This window comes from Oryx dammah, unplaced genomic scaffold, assembly GCF_014754425.2.
Source record: "Oryx dammah isolate SB20612 unplaced genomic scaffold, SCBI_Odam_1.1 HiC_scaffold_13, whole genome shotgun sequence".
Classification (NCBI taxonomy): Eukaryota; Metazoa; Chordata; class Mammalia; order Artiodactyla; family Bovidae; genus Oryx; species Oryx dammah.
This window is the reverse complement of record NW_024070197.1, coordinates 13,028,325-13,050,563: the sequence shown is the minus strand read 5'-3', so window position 1 is coordinate 13,050,563 and position 22,239 is coordinate 13,028,325. Positions and strand designations below refer to the sequence as shown.

At 46.8% G+C, this 22,239-nt stretch overlaps 1 protein-coding gene across 1 annotated transcript; it reads left to right on the top strand.

Annotated features, from left to right (window-relative positions):
* Positions 1–4,429: 4,429 nt before the first annotated feature.
* IGSF23 (immunoglobulin superfamily member 23) lies at positions 4,430–20,354 on the top strand. Its single transcript, XM_040254078.1, has 5 exons — positions 4,430–4,511; positions 8,723–9,064; positions 12,621–12,890; positions 14,952–15,105; positions 20,051–20,354. The coding sequence occupies exons 1-5, from the start codon at positions 4,430–4,432 to the stop codon at positions 20,064–20,066; spliced, it is 864 nt and encodes a 287-aa protein (XP_040110012.1). The 3' UTR covers positions 20,067–20,354.
* The last annotated feature ends 1,885 nt before the right edge of the window (positions 20,355–22,239 follow it).

Here is a 22,239-nt window from a genome sequence, read left to right as displayed (position 1 = left end):
AGCAGGGAACGTGGCTGAGTCCTGTGGCCCAATGGGTTTACCATCACCTTCCCCTCCTTTCTGTTGCCCCCAAACGAACAGCTTAAAATTTGGCTGCATGTGAGATATTCAAAATAATGATAGCTTGCATTACACAGAAATGTTATTTCTCTCTCCTGCCACAGTCCCAGTTGGTGTGCAGCTCTGCTCTGTGAAGGTGCCAAGGGTTCTTTGATATTGTGATACTTACCCCCTTGGCCCAGGATGCCAGCTCATGATGTCCCTACTCTAGCCTCAAGAAAGGGAAAATGAGAAAGGGAGGCCCTCTTCCTTTAAGTTCAGTTCAGTCGCTCAGTCATGTCCAGCTCTTTGCAACCCCATGAACCGCAGCACACCAGGCCTCCCTGTCCATCACTATCTCCCGGAGTCTACCCAAACCCATGTCCATCGAGTCGATGATGCCATCCAACCATCTCATCCTCTGTCATCCCCTTCTCCTCCTGCCCTCAATCTTTCCCCGCATCAGGGTCTTTTCAAATGAGTCAGCTCTCTGCATCAGGTGGCCAAAGTACTGGAGTTTCACCTTCAAGATCAGTCCTACCAATGAACACCCAGGACTGATCTCCTTTAGGATGGACTGGTTGGATCTCCTTGCAGTCCAAGTGACTCTCAAGAGTCTTCTCCAACACCACAGCTCGAAAGCATCAATTCTTCAGTGCTCAGCTTTCTTTATAGTCCAACTCTCACATCCATACACGACCATGACCTCCACCTCTGCTCACGTCTCATGGACCAGAATCTGGTTACATGACTGCATCTGCTGTAAGAGAGGCTAGGAAATGTAGTCCTTATTCTAAACAATTAAGGGCCCTGCTAAAGTTTCTTTAACTATGAAAGAGGAGGCTAATAGATCAGAGATGGGGGCACCACTAGTTTCTCTTGCTTATAAACTTACCTTCCACAGGCCCTACAATCACATGACTGGAGGCGACAGACCAAAATGTGCAGATCCAAAACAAGAGGACCACAAAACAGGACAAAAACCAGAGTCACATGAGCCTTACTCCAATCCCACCTTTCTAACTGGTGTGCTGCTGGCCTTTTCTTTTTTTAAGTATTTATTTATTTATTTTTATGTGTTGGCCGCACAGCATGTGGGATCTTAGTTCCCCAACCAAGGATTAAACCCTTGCCTCTTGCATTGGAAGCACCAAGTCTTAACTACTGGACCACCAGGGAAATCCCACTATTGGCTTTTTAGGTGAGACAAATCTCTGGTATATGGGACAGTCCCATCTATTATTGCTGGATCTTTACAGCAATAAATGTCAGTGCTATTTCATCCTCAGGCATGTGACAACCAAAATGTAGGGAGATATTTCCAAAACCCCTGGAAGGGGCTGTGGCTGCCTCTGATGAATGGCAGGACATCCTTCCACGGAAATGTGAAACATGTGAGACAAGATTGGACAGGGAGTTCTTTTGGCCTTCAAGTTGCATTTCACAATTCTGTCCAGAACTGCACCACCTTGCTATTTGTCCTGTTATTAACAAAATGATGCTTTGGACTTCTCTGCTGGTTAGGAATCTGCCTGCCAATGTAGGGGACACAGGTTAGGAATCTGCCTGCCAATATAGGGGACACAGGTTCAATCCCTGGACAAGGAAAATCCCACATGCCAGGGATCAATTAAGCCAGTGTGCCACAACTACTGAGGCCCATGCACATTACAGCCTGTGCTCTGCAAAAAGAGAAACCACTGCAACGAGAAGCCCACTCACTGTAACTAGAGAAAGTCCGCGTGCAGCAACAAATATCCAGTGCAACCAAAATTAAATAAATAGTTTTAAAATGATGCTTTACTGCTCCCCTCTGATGCACCATAACACACACACACACACACACACACGAAGAAATAAATGATGCTGCAAGTATTCAAGGAGCCAAGGAGACAGGATCTGACCTGTGCCTCAGGAAATGCATTGTCTGAGGGCAGGAGGAAGGAAGTGAGGCTGGTTTGGGGTGACTGTGAGTTACATGTGTGTGACCTTGAACAATTTATTTAACCTCAGCCATGTATCTCTGTTTCCTCATATGAAAATATGAAAACAATAATATCTACCACTTCGGGATGTTAGAAGGCCCAAATGACTTAAAAACAAATTTATTGGAGTATAGTTGATTTACCATGTTGTGTTTGTTTCCCAAATGACATTAAAAGATCGTTGTATATAATGTCTAAGACCACAGACTCTGGAGACTGGCACCTGGGTCTGCCCAGCCATCCACCAGCTGTGTAACCTTAGATAAGTCACTTACCCTCTCGTTTCCTCCTCTGTAATAGGGGAATGGCAGCGCTTGCCTCAGAGGGCTGTTGAAAGGATAACTGAGCTAACAGATGTCAAGTGTTTACAGCAGTGCCCCAGAGTTGAGTTCTCTGTAAATGTTAGCAATTGCTATGTCAGGATTATGTCCTCCAAGTGGGACTCATGTTTGTTTGATTGTTTCCATTAAACTCTACACTGTATTCTAATTTCACCAAATTTTCCATTAAAGTCCTCTGTGTCAGGATGCAATCCGGATTACCATATCACATGCTGTTTCCATGGCTCCTGGGTTTCCTTTGTGGCAGTTTCTTAGTCTTACCCTGTTTTTCATGGTTGTGGAAGTTTTAAGGAATACTGGTCAGATATTTTGTAGAACGTCTCTCAGTTTGGCTTGGTCTGAGTTTTTCTCATACTTAGACTGGGGTTATGGGTTTGGAGGGAGGGGAGAAATACCATAGAGATGAAGTGCCCTTCTTATCTCATCATATGAGGAGCTCCATAATACTCACATGACATCACTATCGATGGTAGGCTGAGCTATCCAACTTTAATGAAAGAGAAGTAACTTATTAGACATTACATCTCCCATTTGCATTCTTTGTTCCTCTTTGAGTATTCAGTCCCTCCCCCAAGTTAACTACAGACTTGATGATGGTTTGTTATGATTTCTACATATGTAATTTTGCTACTTATTAGAATATAAGCAAGGGTTTATTTTAGACTGTAAAGACAAGCTATGTACATGATTGCTCCTGGCTCTCTTCTGGTTAAAAAATAAATTTTTTTAAATTGTGGCTGCAAAAAACACCTCATGATACAAAATTTTAAGGTACATTTAATTTTATTTTTGAGGTACAGATCAGAAATGTTAAGTTTCTTCACATCATGAAGCGACAGACTGGGGCTCGTATTCTTTTGGTGACACACCAAAGAATTTACACCAGTTATGTGGAAAAATATGTTTTATATTCATCATTATGCTTTAATTTTCATCTGCATTAATATAAGTTGCATATTAGAATATAATTTTGTGAATGTTAGCGTTTAAAAACTGAGTTGAGCTTATTTTAGTTGAGTTGTTTTAAGGAAAACTATTGGACGGGGGAGCCTGGTGGGCTGCTGTCTCTGGGGTCGCACAGAGTAGGACACGACTGAAGCGACTTAGCAGCAGCAGCAGCAGCAGCATTAAGTAAATAAATTAAAATGTATGTGGGTGTGCATATGTGAGGTATTATGATGTGGTAAGAGAAAGGCTGAGGTTTGTGAAACACTGACTTGCTAAATCCTCTTCCTCCCCCAGGATCAGTTTAACCATCTGCTTCACAGGGCACTTCCCCTACCATCCTCAGTCTCTGCTGGATCCCAAATCATATGGTCTCAAAACTCTATTTTTCACTTTTCCTTTCAATCAAATTTCTTTTGGAGACAAATAACTGAATCCCAAATCAAACTGGTCTGGGAAGATCAATGGAAATATATAGACTCACGTAATCTAAAATGTGAAGTCAACATTAGTACCAACTTCAGGCACAGCTAGATCTAGGTGTTTAAATGATATCCCCTGAAATTTCTGTTCACTTTGGCTATGCTTTCCTGTGTGTCAGCCTCATTCCTTTACAGCCTCTCTCAAGGCAGAAAGAGGGCCCCGAGCAGCTCCACGTTTAGATCCCTTCTGCTTAGCAAGCCCAGGAGAAAGCAGTCCTATATTTCCCAGAATTCAGGTAAAAGTCCTCATTTTGCTCCTCCTTGGCCTGCTTTGGGTATGTGCCCAAGTCTCAAGAAATTACCAAGGCTTGAGGCTAAAATGCTCTGATCCATTAAGCTTGGGTCACAAGTCCAGCCCTTACTCAGACACTGTGGTTGAAGAGTATAAAGTGCTCTGATTGGTCAGGCCTGGGCTCCTCGGCTCCCTGGAACCAAGAGGAAGTTTGTTTCTCAAAAGAAGCTCCACTTGTCACCTGGATAAAAGAATGTGAACACTGGTGGAGCAGAAACCACGAGTTCTCATCCATAGACGGTTATTAACCATACTGCAAATATTTGTTTATTACCCATCCCTGGTCCCCTGGCCTGGCTAGTTGCCCTAGCAGAGGCCTTCAGAAAAATCATAAAAAAAGGCAGTATGGCTAGTACCAGTAAAGACATAACCCTGTCACTTGATGATGATGACTTTCAGAGATTAAAGGCGGAGACTTTGTCCCAGGGTAGAGTAGAGCCTAGACATCTCTGGGAGAGAAAAATAGGAACTTCTGAGTCAGATATGAGTTCAAATTCCAACACTCCCATTATTTCATTATTTCCAACACTCATTCTTTCATGCACTCACTAAAGGAAATTTACTGGGCATCCAGGAGAAGGAAATGGCGACCCACTGCAGCGTTCTTGCCTGGAGAATCCCAGGGATGGGGAAGCCTGGTGGGCTGCCGTCTATGGGGTCGCACAGAGTCGGACACGACTGAAGCGACTTAGCGGCAGCAGCAGCATGATGTGCCCTGGGACATAGTCATGAGCCAAACATGACTGAAGGGCTCCTCTTGGATCTGACATTCTAGCCAGGGAGGTAGATGTGGGGGATAAGAGACAAATAATAAACAAATGAAAAAAGAAATGATTTCAGATTGTATAATAGTAGACATTATAAAGAAAATAAAGCAGTGTATCTTGCTAGCAAGAAGCAGGAGGGGGCTGCTGTAAGTAGGTGTTTAGGGAAGACCTTTGTGGGGCATTACTATTTGAATTGATATTTGACTTGAGATTAGAATAATGAGATGATGATTATTCTCGTCTCAGCCAGTCATGAGATGATTCGTGAAAGCCTCCAAGGAGGAGTAGCAGGGCTAAGGCCCTGAGGTGGCTCATTCCAAGAACTGACAAAAGCCATTAGGAAGAGCTGTGTGGCATTGCATGAATTTCTTAGACTCTGTGAACCCTGGAAAATGAGGATGTTCATACCAACCCCTCAAGGTACTATGAGAAGCCAACCAGAAAACAATTGTAAATGGCAATAACTGGCACTCAATGGGTGTTCAGTAAATCCAAGATATTATTTGGGCAGTATTATTATTAACTTGAGAAGGAAAGACTAGGCCTGAAGGGTCAAAAGGATGAGAGAATGAAGCTTTGATGGCTTCTCCTTCTAGAATCCAACATTTAGAATGTATAATATGAGCACAGCCGTGAGAAAGGGCTCCTGATCGTGACTCGAGAACATTCAAGACATCAATAATCATTATTATAATTAGCATTATTGTAATAGCCATGGCCATTTTTTGAGTACCTAGGACATGCCAGACACCCTGTTGAGCACCTGATTTCTGTATGCATGGGCCCCTCTGATCCTACAGAAGGCACTATCAACACCTTCATTTTATAGAGGCTCAGCGTTAACAGTCGGAAAGTCTAGAGCAAAGTCAGGAGGCCAGCACGAGGCCCAGCTCCCCGCCTACCTGATGACCTTTGGCCCGTCGTCGCCTCTGATGTGGGGTTCCAGGGACAGCTCTGTCCTAGTTCTCCATCTTCACCGTTCTCCCGGCCCAGAGGGGCTGGGAGGGGGAGCCGGAGAGAGAGGCGAGCTCAACTCCAGAGCCTCTTCTCCGAAGACCCTTCCCCAGCCTGCTCCCCCGCCCTGCCTCCCACTGCCACGAACCCAGTGCTAGAGAAGAGACTTCCCAGCTCATGACTGGAGACCAAGGCAGGGCACCGTGGGGGTGTGGCCAGGGAATGGGCGGGGCCTTGCGGGGTAGGGGCCAAGGTTGTGTACTTAACTGTGTGGTCTAGGAGACCCCACTCCAGAAGGGCGGCCTCTCCTGCGCAGCTGCCTACGCTGCAGGACAGAACGCGGCTTGAGGTGGCCTCTGGACACCAGCCGCAGCCACAGCCCCACCTGGACAAGACTGCTTCTAACAGGTGCGTGAGAGACAAGGGCTACACTCACGGGTTGGGGACAAAGAGGAGACATCCCTGGGGAGGAAGAGAGTCTTTATCCAAATCAGAGACGCCCCCACTCTGAGTTCTGACTCTGGTCATGTTACAGCCCACGCAGCATGGGCAACCGACACACAAGAGCTCTTGAAATCCCCAAGAGGCCCGTGTGATTGACACCTCTTACAAAGGAGTAAAGTGAGGCTCAGATCGGGGTGGGGTCACTTGCTCAAGAGCAGGCAGCTGGCAAAGGCAAAATAAGAATTCAGTACCCCCATGCCAGCCCCTTTCCACCAGAGCACCCTGTCTGACCCTAGCTATCCATATCTAATAACAATTTTTCAATAACAACAATAGCAATGAAAATAGTATAATAATCATAATAAAAAGAGGCCATTGTGACTGAGTACTTCTACATGTCAGCCTCTTCTAAGTGCTTTCATGTAGAAACACTTAATTCTTAACCCCAAGAGGCTAGAGCTACATGAGCCCCATTTCATAGAATGGGAAACTGAGACACAGAGAGGTTATGGGTCCTCCCCAGGCCACACAGCTTGAAAGTACCAGAAGAAGGACTTGACCCCAGATGGTCTGGCCACCAAGACCACACTTTCCAGAAACCACCCACATTTACCTCTTGGAGAGTAAATGAATTGCTTCTTTTTCCAGGCCTTAAAAAGTCCAGTTCTGTGTAATTTCAAAACTTCAGCCACAGTTGAGAACTTCACTTCTGCCCCAGCTTGGACCTGGGTCAGGCTGCAGAGAGGATGTAGTGGGATGTGGTGGGCCTGTCCTTTCTCCCTACCCAGAGGTGAGGTCTGTGCCCACCCCCTCCACCTGCCAAGGCCATGGGCAGAGGAGAGGAAGGCAAGGAGGGTGCAGGAAGGTTTCACCTCGACTGCTGTAGTGGTAAGGTGGGGACATGGCCTTCTGTGTGGCTGAGGCATGATGGTGAGATCTTCCTGGGTGGGAAATCTACCCGGCAAGTCGTCTCCTATGGGGCTTTTTGCCAGGACAGGCTCCAGAGATGCCCCCATTCGGAGCTCTGACTGGCTCCTTCAGCGGCATTCACACTGGCTCATGGGACACTCGTAGACATTTCTGTTGTTCCACCAAACGCAGCAGGTATGGACCACATCCGTCCTGCCCACTCTGCCTCCATCTGATACCTGAAGACTTACAGGTCTAAGTTCCCACAAACTCCATGGCACACATCTCCAGCTCTCCAAGAGGTTCCCTTGGAGCCCCCCTCACTTAGCAGGAGGTGGAGGAAAGTCCCAGCCCCAGCAGGGATCTCCAGTCCCCCAGAAAACCTCACTCTGTGCCATCTCCTCTTCTCTGTGAGCTCTCAGCCTTCTCTCTTGGCAGGGGTAAAGTGGCTGGTGCTGGCAGAACTGGTGATGGGTAACCCCTGTTAGCTGGGCTTCCCTGGTGGCTCAGATGGTAAAGAATCTGCCTGCAATGCAGGTGGACCCAGGTTCAGTCCCTGGGTTGGGAAGATCCCCTGGAGAAGGGAATTGCAACCCACTCCAGTATTCTTGCTTGGAGAATTCCATGGACAGGGGAGTTTGGCAAGCTACAGTCCTTGGGGTCGCAAAGAGTCAGACATGACTGAGTGACTAATTCAGCAAAAACCCCTGTTAGCTAGACCTCAGTTGGGAATGGGGAGTTCTTGGTGTCTGTTGTTTTGTTCTCAGCCTCTGGAAGCTTTGGGGAGATTCTGTGACAATGGAAGTCAAGTTTAACATTCTGGTGTATTTCTATTTATATATAGTGATTCAGGGAACTGTTCTGGGATCAAACAGGAAAAAACTGAATAGTGACTTTTTCACATCTGATTGAAGGTTAGAAATGAAATAAAATAGCCATGCTCCAGGCAAGTAGGACTTCTGGAATTGTCTCTATGGTTCTAGATCTGAAATTCCATATGTATACACATATGGAATTATATATATATTATATATATAGGTTTTATATGTATTGTGTATATATATATATATAAATTGCATGTACATGCTACGTTGCTTCAGCTGTGTCCAGCTGTTTGCGACCCCATGGACTGTAGCCCACCAGGCTCCTCTGTCCATGGGATTTTCCAGGCAAGAATCACGGACTCGATGGACGTGAGTCTGAGTGAACTCCGGGAGATGGTGATGAACAGGGAGGCCTGGCGTGCTGCGATTCATGGGGTCGCAAAGAGTCGGACACGACTGAGCGGCTGAACTGAACTGAATACTGGAGTGGGTTGCCAGACCCTCCTCCAAGGGATCTTCCCAACCCAGTGATCGAACCCTTGTCTCCTGCATTGGCAGGCAGATTCTTTACCACTGTGCCACCTGGGAAGCCCCTTTTTATTTATTATTATCACCGTTGTCACATCAGCTCTCCATGGCACATGTTCTCACCAGCAGGTGAAGGGTTAGCGACTGGGGCAGCATCTTGCCTTTGTTCCCATTGCTCCCTCGCTCTCTTCTCCCTCCCACCCTCCTACAAGGCACCCTGTTCGCATTCAGTACCTGCTCTGCCTCCTTGGAGCTGCCCTCCTCTGTGTCTCTGGACCCCTTGACTGAAGGAGCCGATGCCCACCTGCCAATCCCTAGAAGCCTGGATAGAGTTCTCGCCACCTCTTGGTTCCGAGGGCATGAAGTCCGGCCAGAAGCCATGATCTTCTCTCCCGAGGGCCTCCCAGGGCCTAGCCACACTGGCCGGGAGACGCTGGACACCCAGGGCAGCCTGATCATAAGAAACGTGACGACTCTCGATGCGGGCAGCTACACGGTGGTGCTGGAAACCAGCAGGGGACGCAGGAGTGCGACGGAGCAGACACCGATCAAGGGTGAGATCACCACCTGCCTCCCCGCGCCCCCGCCCCACCCCACCCCCCGCCCCCACCACCTCCACGGCAGGGCGGGAGGGACGGAGTTCTCCTCCGCAGGGCCCCAGGGGACCCATTCTGAACCCATCATCTGTTCCAAACATCCCGAACTTAGAAGAGCAACCAGTTTTTTTTTTTTTAGCTCTTAATTCTTGTGAACAGTTCTCATCTCAGCTAATTTTAGCCAGGCTCACTCCAGTGTCTGCGGTCAGCCGGTTTGGAAGGATTGCCTGGGCACGGGTGCAGAATGCCCTCCTCCCTGTCTGGCAATGGCCTGGCTGGCAGTTGGGGCGATGGGGGTAACTGGGCCATGAGCCTTCCCGTCCTCCAGCCGGGTAGCCTGAGCTCATTCAGTTATCAAAGGAGCAGAAGCTGCAAGGCTCTGGAGGCCCAGGCTCAGAACCGGCCTGCCAGTACTTCCACCATGTTTTATTGGGCAAAGCGAGTCACGATTGGTTTTGCTCTAGTGGGAGGGAGATAGGCTGAGGTCCATCAGGCTGGGCTTCCCGGGGGCTCAGTGGTAAAGAACCCGCCTGCCAATGCAGGAGGCATAAGAGACCGGGTTCGATCCCTCGGTCGGGAAGATCCGCTGGAGGAGGAAATGGCAACCCACTCCAGTATTCGTGCCTGGGAAATCCCATGGACAGAGGAGCCTGGCAGGCTGCAGTCCATGGGGTCACAACAGTCGGACTTAATTTTGCAACTAAACCACCACCATTGGTCTACATATCTGTGATCTGAAGGCCAGTTCTTCTAGAACTGCCTAGAGCGTGTGCAGATTCTGAAACGCAAACCACCTGCGTCGAGTCTTTGCTCCTTCACTTCCTAGTCACGTCTCTTTGCTAAGTGACTTGCCCTCTGTGTGCTTCAGCATCCTCCTCTGTAAAACAGAATCATGGTAGACCCACCCTTGTAGGAGTGCTATGAGGAACAAACGATTTAATCCACACCAAATACCTAGAACAGTGCCTGGCACCTGTTGCCAAAATCTTGGTTCTCTGTGGGAGATGCCAGGTAAAAATACAGAGACAGGGTTTTGGAGGAAAGAGAAAGAGTCACTTTATTTCTTTGCCAGGCAGAGTGGGAACACCCTTTTTTACTTTTACTCTATTATAAGAACTGTGTCCCTACTGGAGGGCCTAGTGAGGAGTTTTATAATCGTTATAATGGGGCTCATGGTCTGGGATACATGATAAGGATCAAAGTAAGAAAGGTCTTATATTCTTCTTCCTTTTGTAGAGTTTCAAAACAGCCCTAGTTGACATCAGGCGACTCTCTGTGACTCTGTCTGTCTATTTTCCAGGGTTATTGGCCCATTATCTTCTTTCTGAAAGGAAGAATGCTATAGGGGATTGTTACAAGAAGTGTGGAGGAAGGTGAACCCCAGGTGCAGGGTGTAACTCACACAGAGTCTGAGAGTGGTTAAGGAATTAGCTTTGTGAAAGGCAGGCCTTGCTACATGTACAGTGAGTCAGTGGCAGTTAGAGTAAAACTAGGATTGCTTAACTCTTTCAGGCCACTTTATGCTGTGTCCCCAGGCTGTTCATTGGTTCCTTATTTTCTTTCTTTATCAGAAAAGTCTCATTTCTATCTTTGCTGCAACACACAGAGTAATCAAATGTTCGCCATGAGTATTTCAGGGGACTTGACCTCTTTGAGCCCTTGTTTTCCCATTAAAAGGATGATAACAATGAAGTCTACCTTGTAGCGTTGTTGTGAGGATTAAACAAGTAAATCCAGTGGCTTTCAAGTTTTTTAAATCATGACCCTGGATGTTCATATATCTACACATCACAAGTCACTTGTCTTTATAAGTGTCATAAACTAACAATTATTGCTAAGTGTAATGCATTCTGATACTTTCTTTTACATCTCATTTCACATTTTAAATGCTGATTATTCACCCAATGTGCTCAGTCATGTCTGACTCCTTGGGACCCCATGAACTGCAGCCCTAAATGCTGATTACAACCTACTAAATGACTTCCCCCAAGCATGGGTCTTACTCGTAACATAACAAGCCAGTAATATAACAAGCTGTAGTTAACATGTGTTTAGAATGGTGCTTGTCTCACAGTAAGAGTCCAAGCTAGATGGCTATCACATCAATTCTTTTTTAAAAAATAATTTTATTTAATTTTGGCTGTGCTGGGTATTCATTGCTGTGTGGGGTCTTCTCCAGTTGCATTGAGCGGGGGCTGCTCTCTGGTTGTGGTGTGCGGGACTCTCCTGCAGCGGCTTCTGTTCTTGCCAAGCACAGGCCCTAGGCGCGTGGGCTTCCATAGCTGTGGCTCATGGGCTCTAGAGCACACGCTCAGTAGTTGTGGCACAGGCGCTTAGTTGCTCTGTGGCATGTGGGATCTTGCCAGACTAGGGATCGAAACTGTGTCTTCCACAGTGGCTGGTAGATCCTTTACCACTGAGCCATGAGGGAAGCCCCTACATTGATTCTTGTTTCCACACCCCTGGGTTCTTTCTCCTCCTGCAAGGCTTAGCTCAGGCACCACCTCCTCCAGGAAGACTTCTCTGAGCTCTTTGGCTGGATTGAAGTTTTTTTTTCACTTTTCATGTTGTACCGAATGGTAATCAGCTCCATATAGAGGCCCCCAGCACTCACCATGACATCAGATCCAAATCCCAGCTGTGCCTCTCTCTCTCTGAACCATGAGCCCTGGCCCTAAGATCCCCAGACCTCAGAGTCTTTCACCTGAAAAAAAATAAAGAACTGTGGTGAGGAGGTGGGGAGGGGAGCTTCCCTGGTGGCTCAGCAGTCAAGAATCTACTTGTCAATGCAGGAAATGTGGGTTCCATCCTTGGGTCAGGAAGATCCCCTGGAGAAGGAAATGGCAACCGACTCCAGTATTCTTGCCTAGGAAATCCCCTGGATAGAGGAGACTGGTGAGCTACAGTCCATAGGGTCACAAAGAGTCAGACACGACTTAGTGACTCAAAAACAACAAGAAATGGTGAGGATGATGTATGCTGTCTGTAAGGAGCCCTCCCAGTAGCCAGTGGCCCAGGCCCCAAGCCTTGGAGGACCCCTTGACCACCTCCACCCTCACCTACATCCAATCTGTCAGCAAATCCTGTGGACTCTACCTGCAAAATAATCCAGAATCCAGCCACTCCTCCAGAAGCTCCTTGGCCTTTACCCTGGTCCAGCTGAGAGCAGGGGACCTGGGGATTTATGTACCAGTCCACACTGGTCACTGTGGAAGGCTGTGTGCCCACTCTCCAGTGCTTTGGCTGCTGCCTCAATGAGCAGAGCAGACTCTGGCAGCCAGTGAATGCCCTGAAGCCACAGACGCAATGTTGGCAGTCATATGTGCTGAGGACAGCTCAGCTCCATCCAGTGTCTGGATCAACAGTGGGCACAGACCAGGCCCTCCAAACATGTTGATGAATGAATGAATGAGTGAGTGAATGAATGAACAAATGCCTCTGTGGTGAACAGAGGAAGTGCTTGGCCTCTCCGAGTGGTCTCCACCCATGTGACCTTACCCCCTTGTTTGCACAGCCACCTATGATGGGGTGCAGCTGGTGACATTCCCAGGAAATAGACAAGGTATCCTCCGGAGTGAACTCAACTACTCTGTGATCCTGCAGTGGGCAGCTTTAATCACACCTGAACCTGTGCTACGGTGGACCTTCAATGGGAGACCTCGTGGAACTGGGGAAAGGCTGATTATCCACAGGTTGTCCATGAAGGATCTGGGCACCTACTTATGCTTCGCCGAGAATAGCGAGGGAGTGTACCTCTCCCAGCCTGTGACTCTCATGCTGCCACGTGAGTCTCCCACCCTGACCCCAGACCCCTGGCCAGTGGCCAGCTTTCCTGATCCCACTGAGCCACCTTCTGTGAGCAGTTCCTTCTGAGACCCTTTATAGTCAAGGTGACATCCCATTCTTTCATCCTCCTGGCAGAGTGGGAATTATTAGCCCATTTTACAGATGAGAAGCTGTGGCCCAAAGACATGAATGTTAATGAAAGCTCAGGGCAGGATCTGGAGCCGGCTGTCTGGGTCCTTCTGGCTCCAATCACTTTCTACTGTGTGTGTTGGAGAAGTCTCTTTGCCTCTCTGACTCTCAGCACATGCCACAGGAAAAATGAAGGTGGTAATATAACGACTGGTTCCAAGCACGGGCTTTGGAATTTGAATTCTGGCTCCACTACTTGCTGGCTGTGTGACTCTGGGCCAGTGCCTTCACTTCTCTGTGCTTCAGTTTCCTCAGTATTCTGAGGAATATAAACTGGGAAAATACTAGTGCCCACCTGCAAAATATAGCTGTGAGCATTCAGTGAGATAAGCAGGTGAACAGCTTAAAATAAGAGTGCCTAGCACTATGGAACACTAGTGAGTGCTCAGTAAACATGAACTAGTATCATTGCTATGATTAGTATTATCCCTATTATTAATAATTTTGTGCCTGTTACCAGAGGCAAGAGTGTGTACAGAGGCTCAGACAGCAATCACAAGACGAGCCAGTTATTGGGATTAAAAAAAGTGGTTTGGGAGCCAGTCAAAGGGGAGTTCAGTTCCTGCCCCTCTGCCTTCTTGGCTGGGTGGCTTAGGACAAGTGGTGTCCCTTCTCCAGAGCTTCAGTTTCCTCCTGTGTATAACCAATGTGATTGTGTAGACCTCTACAAAATTGCTGGTAAGGAACTGAAATGGTAAACACTGGAAGCTAGTAGAAAATCAGTGAGCTGGTGCCTTAAATAGCAGCAGTTGCCATGCATGTTATTTTTAGTATTTCTATTCATAGAGTGGTCAGGAGGAGCTGCCTAAAGAAGATGGGGAGGCATGTAGGCAGCAGGAATCACTTGAGCCAAGGTCCAGAGCAAGGGAAAGATAGAGAGGGTGGAGAGCCTGGCGTGGCTACATTCCTCTCCCCAGCCATGGTTCAGTGGGAGGTTTCAGGATTTGATTTTAGGTAATTTATTGGGAGAAAAAATATAAATCTCAGAGCACCTGGTGACCCTGATACATTCACTGAGAATGACAGTACTTCTAAGACCCCCTTCCCTTGTTCATCAACTGTTCAGGAAATGTTTATTGAGCATCTATTATGTGACTGACCTATGCTGGGCAGTGCTCAGGACAACTGGTAACAGAGACACTCCTGGTCCTGCCATCACAGGACTTCCAGTACAGTAGGGGACAGGCCTGTCCACAAACAGTAATGACCAGAGTGGGCAGGGCTGGGGTGGGGGAACTCAAAGCGCCGTGAGACCCAAGGGCGCACCCGACCCAGCAAGGGAATCAGGGAGGGCTTCCTGGAAGAGGGGACATCTGAGTTGGTACGAGGACACATAGAAATTGTCCAGGCCACGGGGAGAAAATGGCATTCCAGGGGCACAGATGAAGGCTTGGAAGTAGGAGAGGGAAGTAGAAAGTAGAATCCAACAAGGCTTAGTTATAAATGTAGAGGGTAGAGAGAGATGAGACTGGCCAGACGCAGGTTCTTGAAGGCCAAGATGAAGTCCTGGGAAGCCATGGGAAGGTTCTGAGCAGGAGAGGAACAGGGTCAAGTGTGGACTTTACAAAGACCCCTCTGGGGACTTCCCAGGTGGTCCAGTGGTTACGATTCTGTCCTTCCAATGCAGGGGGCACAGGTTTGATCCCTGGTCAGGGAATTAAGATCCCACATAACGAGATGTGGCCAAAAAAATGTAAAAACCCTCTGGTTTCTATGTGGTGATGAGATGGGCTGGGGAGAGACTGAGACGGGAGAGCGGGGAGGAAGCTGGGGTGGAGATGGGGAGGATGGGGGAGGAGGTGGAATGGCGGGGGGCGGGGGGTATGGAGGGAGGGTATCTCCTCCAGTCTCTACCCTTCTCGATTCCCAGAAGCTGACGTGGAACCCACAGAACCTGCACCCATCTCTCGGAACCCCCCGCTCTCCCTGTCAGGAGAATCTGCCATTGCTCTCATCGTGGCCGCATCTGTGGCAGGCTTGGTACTGGTTGGAAGCGTGCTCTTCACCTTCATCCAGAAGCTAAGGTACCTGCCTTCCCTTCTTCCCATCCCCTCAGCCTCCACAAGGCACAGAACTCTCTCTGCTTCAAGACTGAAGCCAAACCAACAACCTTATCCCAGGGAGCATAAAGTTCATTCAGAGAGGCTGACAGGGACCCCCATGTGCCCCACCCTACTAGTCAGTTCCCAGAGTAGCCCCAGGGAGACAGAGAGACAGGAGAGGGTCCTGGATCTGGGTTCAAATCCCCGTTCTGTCACTTACCCAAAGTGAGGCCAGGGCAAGTCACAACCCCGCTCTGGGCCTCAGTTTCAGTTCAGTTCAGTTCAGTCACTCAGTTGTGTCCGACTGTTTGTGACCCTATGAACCACAGCACGCCAGGCCTCCCTGTCCATCACCAACTCCCAGAGTTTACCCAAACTCATGTCCATCGAGTCAGTGATGCCATCCAACCATCTCATCCTCTGTCGTCCACTCTCCTCCTGTCCTCAACCCTTCCCAACATCAGGGTCTCTTCAAATGAGTCAGCTCTTTGCATCAGGTGCCCAAAATATTGGAGTTTCAGCTTTAGCATCAGTCCTTCTGATGAACACCCAGGATTGATTTCCTTTAGGATGGACTGGTTGTATGTCCTTGCAGTCCAAGGGACTCTCAAGAGTTTTCTCCAACACCACAGTTCAAAACCATCAGTTCTTCGGTGCTCAGCTTTCTTCACAGTCCAACTCTCACATCCATACATGACCACTAGAAAAACCATAGCCTTGACCAGATGGACCTTTATTGGCAAAGTAATATCTCTGCTTTTCAATATGCTATCTAGGTTGGTCATAACTTTCCTTGCAAGGAGTAAGCGTCTTTTAATTTCATGGCTGCAGTCACCATCTGCAGTGATTTTGGAGCCCCCCAAAATAAAGTCTGACACTGTTTCCACTGTTTCCCCATCTATTTCCCATGAAGTGATGGGACCGGATGCCATGATCTTCGTTTTCTGAATGTTGAGCTTTAAGCCAACTTTTTCACTGTCCTCTTTCACTTTCATCAAGAGGCTCTTTAGTTCTTCTTCGCTTTCTGCCATAAGGGTGGTGTCATCTGCATATCTGAGGTTATTGATATTTCTCCCGGCAATCTCGATTCCAGCTTGTGCTTCTTCCAGTCCAGCGTTTCTCATGATGTACTCTGCATGTAAGTTAAATAAGCAGGGTGACAATATACAGCCTTGACGTACTCCTTTTCCTATTTGGAACCAGTCTGTTGTTCTATGTCCAGTTCTAACTGTTGCTTTCTGACCTGCATACAGTTTTCTCAAGAGGCAGGTCAAGTGGTCTTGTATTCCCATCTCTTTCAGAATTTTCCACAGTTTATTGTTATCCACACAGTCAAAGGCTCTGGCATAATCAATAAGCAGAAATAGATGCTTTTCTGGAACTCTCTTGCTTTTTCCATTATCCACCAGATGTTGGCAATTTGACCTCTGGTTCCTCTGCCTTTTCTAAAACCAGCTGGAACATCTGGAAGTTCACGGTTCACATATTGCTGAAGCCTGGCTTGGAGAATTTTGAGCATTACTTTACTAGCGTGTGAGATGAGTGCAATTGTGCAGTAGTTTGAGCACTTTTTGGCATTGCCTTTCATTGGGATTGGTGGCCACTGCTGAGTTTTCCTAATTTGCTGACATATTGAGTGCAGCACTTTCACAGCATCATCTTTCAGGATTTGAAAGAGCTCAACTATAATTCCATCACCTCTACTAGCTTTGTTCATAGTGATACGTCCTAAGGCCCACTTGACTTCACATTCCAGGATGTCTGGCTCTAGGTGAGTGATCACACCACCATGATTATCTGGGTCATGAAGATCTTTTTTGTATAGTTCTTCTATGTATTCTTGCCACCTCTTCTTAATATCTTCAGCTTCTGTTAGGTCCATACCATTTCTGTCCTTTATTGAGCCCATCTTTACATGAAATGTTCCCTTGGTATCTCTAATTTTCTTGAAGAGATCTCTTGTCTTTCCTAATCTATTGTTTTCCTCTATTTCTTTGCATTGATTGCTGAGGAAGGCTTTCTTATCTCTCCTTGCTATTCTTTGGCACTCTGCATTCAAATGGGTATATCTTTTCTTTTCTACTTTGCTTTTCACTTTTCTTCTTTTCACAGCTCTTTGTAAGGCCTCCTCATACAGCCATTTTGCTTTTTTGCATTTCTTTTTCTTGGGGATGGTCTTGATCCCTGTCTCCTATACAATGCCATGAACCTCATTCCATAGTTCATCGGGCACTCTGTCTATCAGATCTAGTCCCTTATATCTATTTCTCACTTCCACTATATAGTCATAAGGGATTTGATTTAGGTCATACCTGAATGGTCTAGTGGTTTTCCCCACTTTCATCAATTTCAGACTGAATTTGGTAACAAGGAGTTCATGATCTGAGCCACAGTCAGCTCCTGGTCTTGTTTTTGTTGCCTGTATAGAGCTTCTCCATCTTTGGCTGCAAAGAATAGAATCAATCTGATTTTGGTGTTGACCATCTGGTGATGTCCATGTGTAGAGTCTTCTCTTGTGTTGTTGGAAGAGGGTGTTTGCTATGACCAGTGCATTCTCTTGGCAAAACTCTATTAACCTTTGGCCTGCTTCATTCTGTACTCCAAGGCCAAATTTGCCTGTTACTCCAGCTATTTCTTGACTTCCTACTTTTGCATTCCAGTCCCATATAATGAAAAGGACATCCTTTTTGGGTGTTAGTTCTAAAAGCTCTTTTAGGTCTTCATAGTACCATTCAACTTCAGCCTCTTCAGCCTTACTGGTTGGGGCATAGACTTGGATTACCATGATATTGAATGGTTTGCCTTGGAAACAAACAGAGATCATTCTGTCGTTTTTGAGATTGCATCCAAGTACTGCATTTCAGACTCTCCTGTTGACTATGATGGCTACTCCATTTCTTGTAAGGGATTCCTGCCCACAGTAGTAGATATAGTGGTCATCTGAATTAAATTCACCCATTCCAGTCCATTTTAGTTCGCTGATTTCTAGAATGTCGACGTTCACCCTTGCCATCTCTTGTTTGACCACTTCCAATTTGCCTTGATTCATGGACCTGACATTCCAGGTTCCTATGCAATATTGCTCTTTACAGCATCGGACCTTGCTTCTATCACCAGTCATATCCACAACTGGGTATTGTTTTTGCTTTGGCTCCATCCGTTCATTCTTTCTGGAGTTATTTCTCCACTGATCTCCAGTAGCATATTGAGCAGCTACCAACCTGGGGAGTTCCTCTTTCAGTATCCTATCTTTTTGCCTTTTCATACTGTTCATGGGGTTCTCAAGGCAAGCATACTGAAGTGGTTTGCCATTCCCTTCTCCAGTGGACCACATTCTGCCAGACCTCTCCACCATGACCCGCCTGTCTTGGGTGGCCCCACATGGCATGGCTTAGTTTCATTGAGTTAGACAAGGCTGTGGTCTGTATGATTAGATTGGCTAGTTGTCTGTGATTGTGGTTTCAGTCTGTCTGCCCTCTGATGCCCTCTCTCAGCACCCACCGTCTTACTTGGGTTTCTCTTACCTTAGACGTGGGGTATCTCCTCACGGCTGCTCCAGCAAGGCACAGCTGCCGCTCCTGACCTTGGACGTGAGGTAGCTCCTCTTGGCCACTCAGCGCCATCGTGCAGCTGCCACTCCTGCAGCGTCAGTTTGCGCATCTGCAAAATGGGGGTGGTATTAATAGCACCTGCCTCATGGGGCTCTCATTTGGATTTCTCAAGCCTTTTGGGGCTTCCTTTGGTGGTCTTGTAATTAGAGCTCTGTGCTTCCACTGCAGAGGGTACAGGTTTGATCCCTGGTGGGGAACAAAGATCCTGGGATATGGTCCTCATTTTCCACATGAGTAGAACTAAATTGCAGAAAAATCCATCAACCTGCCCAAGGACATGCTGCTAACAAAGAGTTGACCCTGAATCAAACGCAGGTCTAACTCCAAAGTCATATTCTTAGAGGGGAAAGGTGAGATATCAGATAGTATGAAAGTGCTCACTCAGACTACTCAGAGTCCCTGCCTCCATGAACAGCAGAAGAGGTCACTTCCTGTCCTCCCTGCCATTCTGGCCAAGACCTATTTATGACAGACCACTGCTGACGTCATCCAGAAGGAACTAGCCTTGTCCAGTCAGCTGGGACCTTGGAGATGAGGTCATGAGGACAAGCATGGCTGTCTTGACTCTCCCAGTGGGAAGAGGCAATCTCCAGAAAAGAGGGGTCTGGACTGAGAAGCACCCCAAGAAGGCCTGCCAAACCCACCAAGGGCCAAGGGAGATTCCCCGTAGGTTTGCAGTTACGTTCTTGGACCCTGACCCCTTAAGCTCATCCTAGCTCTGCCATATGCTAGCTGTGGGACTCTGGGTGACCCCTTTAACTGCTCTGTGCTCCATCTGTAAAACAGGGATAATGGTAATATAATATCTGCCTCAAAGAGTAGGTGTGTGAGGGACTTCCCTGGTGGTCCAATGGCTAAGACACTGTACTCCCAATGCAGGGGTGGTGGGTTCAATCTCTTGTCTGGGAACTAAGATCCCACATGCCACAACTTAACAGTTGAGTTCACATGCCCTCATGGGGGCAACTAAGACCCGGCACAGCCAAATAAATAAATTAAATAATTTTTTTTAAATAAAGGGTAGATGTGGGACTAACCTGGTGATCCAGTTGTTCAGACTCCATGCTTCCACTGCAGGGAGTGTGGGTTTGATCCCTGGTCAGGGAAGTAAGATCCTACATGTGGCCAAAAAATAAAAATCAATAAATACCAAAAATAATAATAATAATAAAGTAGATGTGTGGATTACATAATATGGTGGGAGTGAGATACTGTTAATTGTGCCTGGCACATGGTGAGCCTTCAAAGAATGTCAGCCACGTGTATTATTATTATGGCTATTTTTGTTATTGTTATTATTTCTCTCTCCATTGTAGGTCTGGCTGCCAGTGAAGAGATGAGTGAACCATTTGGGGTATTTTTCAGTTTAAATAAATTGAATAAAAATAAAAATACAAACAAATGAATCTAGACAAAAGGAGACATTACAAGCAGATCTTAAACATGAATTTTTCTGTGGTATTAAAATACTAACAGCTATTTTACCATATCCAGTCAAAATATACATTTTGTGGAACATGTGTACATTTCTGTTCAGTATATAATTAGTAGTGGAATTTCACAGTTGTAGAATATATATATCTTCGGCTTTTATCAAGCAGTTTTTATAAAACAGTTTGGGAGCATCGATAACTGTTTTACAACCAAATTCAGTGTATTTCCAGACAATGGGTTCCACAGTGAAATACTATGTGGTAGGACTTCCCTGGTGGTCCAGCGGATAGGACCCTGTGCTTCCAATGCAGGGGACGTGGGTTCAGTGTCTGGTCGGGGAACTAAGAGCCCACATGCCGTTCGGCATGGCTGAAAATAGGCTCCTGGGCTCTGAAATCCCTATTTCCAATCATTCTACTGCCCCATTGCTCCCTCCCTGGCACCAAACCCTCCTTCCCATTGCTCCCTCCTGTGTCAGGGAGGCGTCCTTGTGTTCATGTACATAAGCTAAAAGCAAGGTACAGAGAGGGCAAGTGATTTGCCCAAAGTCACACAGCCACATGTGATGCCAGCTCAAGTCTGCCCAATACCAAAGCCTGTTTCTTAGACTAGCACTGTCCAAGAACACTCTCTGGTGAAGGAAGTGTCCATATCTGTACTGTCCTCTACAATATTATCCAACACAAATGGTTATTGAGCCCTGAAATGGACATCATGTAACTGAGGAACTGAATTTTTAATTGACTTTTAATTAATTTTAATTTACATATCCACCCATGGCAAATGGCTATTGCATTGGACAGTGCAACTCAAACTCCTAATTGTTAGAAAATAATAATAATAAATCCCCCAGCAGCCATATGTGTATATTACTGACTCCGTGGCAGTTCTGGGGTCCTTGCCCTGATCTATCCAAGGGTCCAGATTTGCTCAGAAACCCCTAATATTGAACCACACCCTTTCCTGCCTGCAGCATCCCTCTACTATAAAAGACAAATGAATTATTTCCTGCCTGGGCAGTGGTGAAGGCAGCTGGTTCCCTGGGTCTTAGAGTTGACTGCAGCTGCCACTCGGTCACCAGCTATGGAGCAGCTGCCCAGGGCTGTAGAACAGCTGAGAATCATCATGATGTTCCTCCCTCACTGAAAATAAACTGTGCAAATTTTCTCAAAGAGATTTCCTTACCACCTCTGTTATAAATTCACTCCCCTAATTGAACTTGCCCATAGGACTGTTCTGCTTTATAGTACTTAGCACATTATGTCATTAACTATTTATTGGTTATACCAATTGATAATTTAACAATTATCTCCATGATAGGGCTTCTCAGAGGGCTCCAGTGGTAAAGAATCCACCTTCCAAGCAAGAGATTCTGGTTCAGTCCCTGAGTTGGGAAGATCCTCTGGAGAAGGAAATGGCAACCCCCTCCAGTATTCTTGCCAGGGAAATTCTATGGACAGGGAGCCTGGTGGGCCACATACAGTCCATGGGGTCACAAAGAGTTGGACACAACTTAGCAACTAACCAACAACAACATCTCCATGTTAAATGTCAGCCCCGTGGTAGCCAGACCTGTATCTGGCTACACAGTATGTGCTCAATAAATGTTTGTTGAATGAATGAATGAATGAGAGACTAAAACCACACCACTAGGAAAATTCAAAAGCTCAGAAATGAAAGCATTGACTGAGTCTCCAGCCGTCTCTAAGTTGGAGTTTAACAGTTAGAACAACCTGAGTTGAATTCCTCTCACTCTCTCTGTCAAAATAAAAATGAAAAGGTCAGGCATCTTGAGGCCCCTCCCTTAACCCCGCGTGGAGGGTAAACGACCATCTGGCTGCAGCAGAAGGGCCCAGTCTCAGCAACTGTGGTAGCAGTTACCCTCAGAGTCCCCGAATTCATTCTCTCCTCCCTCTATAATAACCAAATCTTCAGTTTCAGCTGGGCACATGATGTCCAAGGGGAAAGAAAAACAAGCTTGCCAGTAAAATGTGTAAGGGTTATGTGTGACTTGCAGAACACGCCCTTCAGGCGAAGGAGCATCTTCTCCTGCTGGCAGGAATGAGAATGT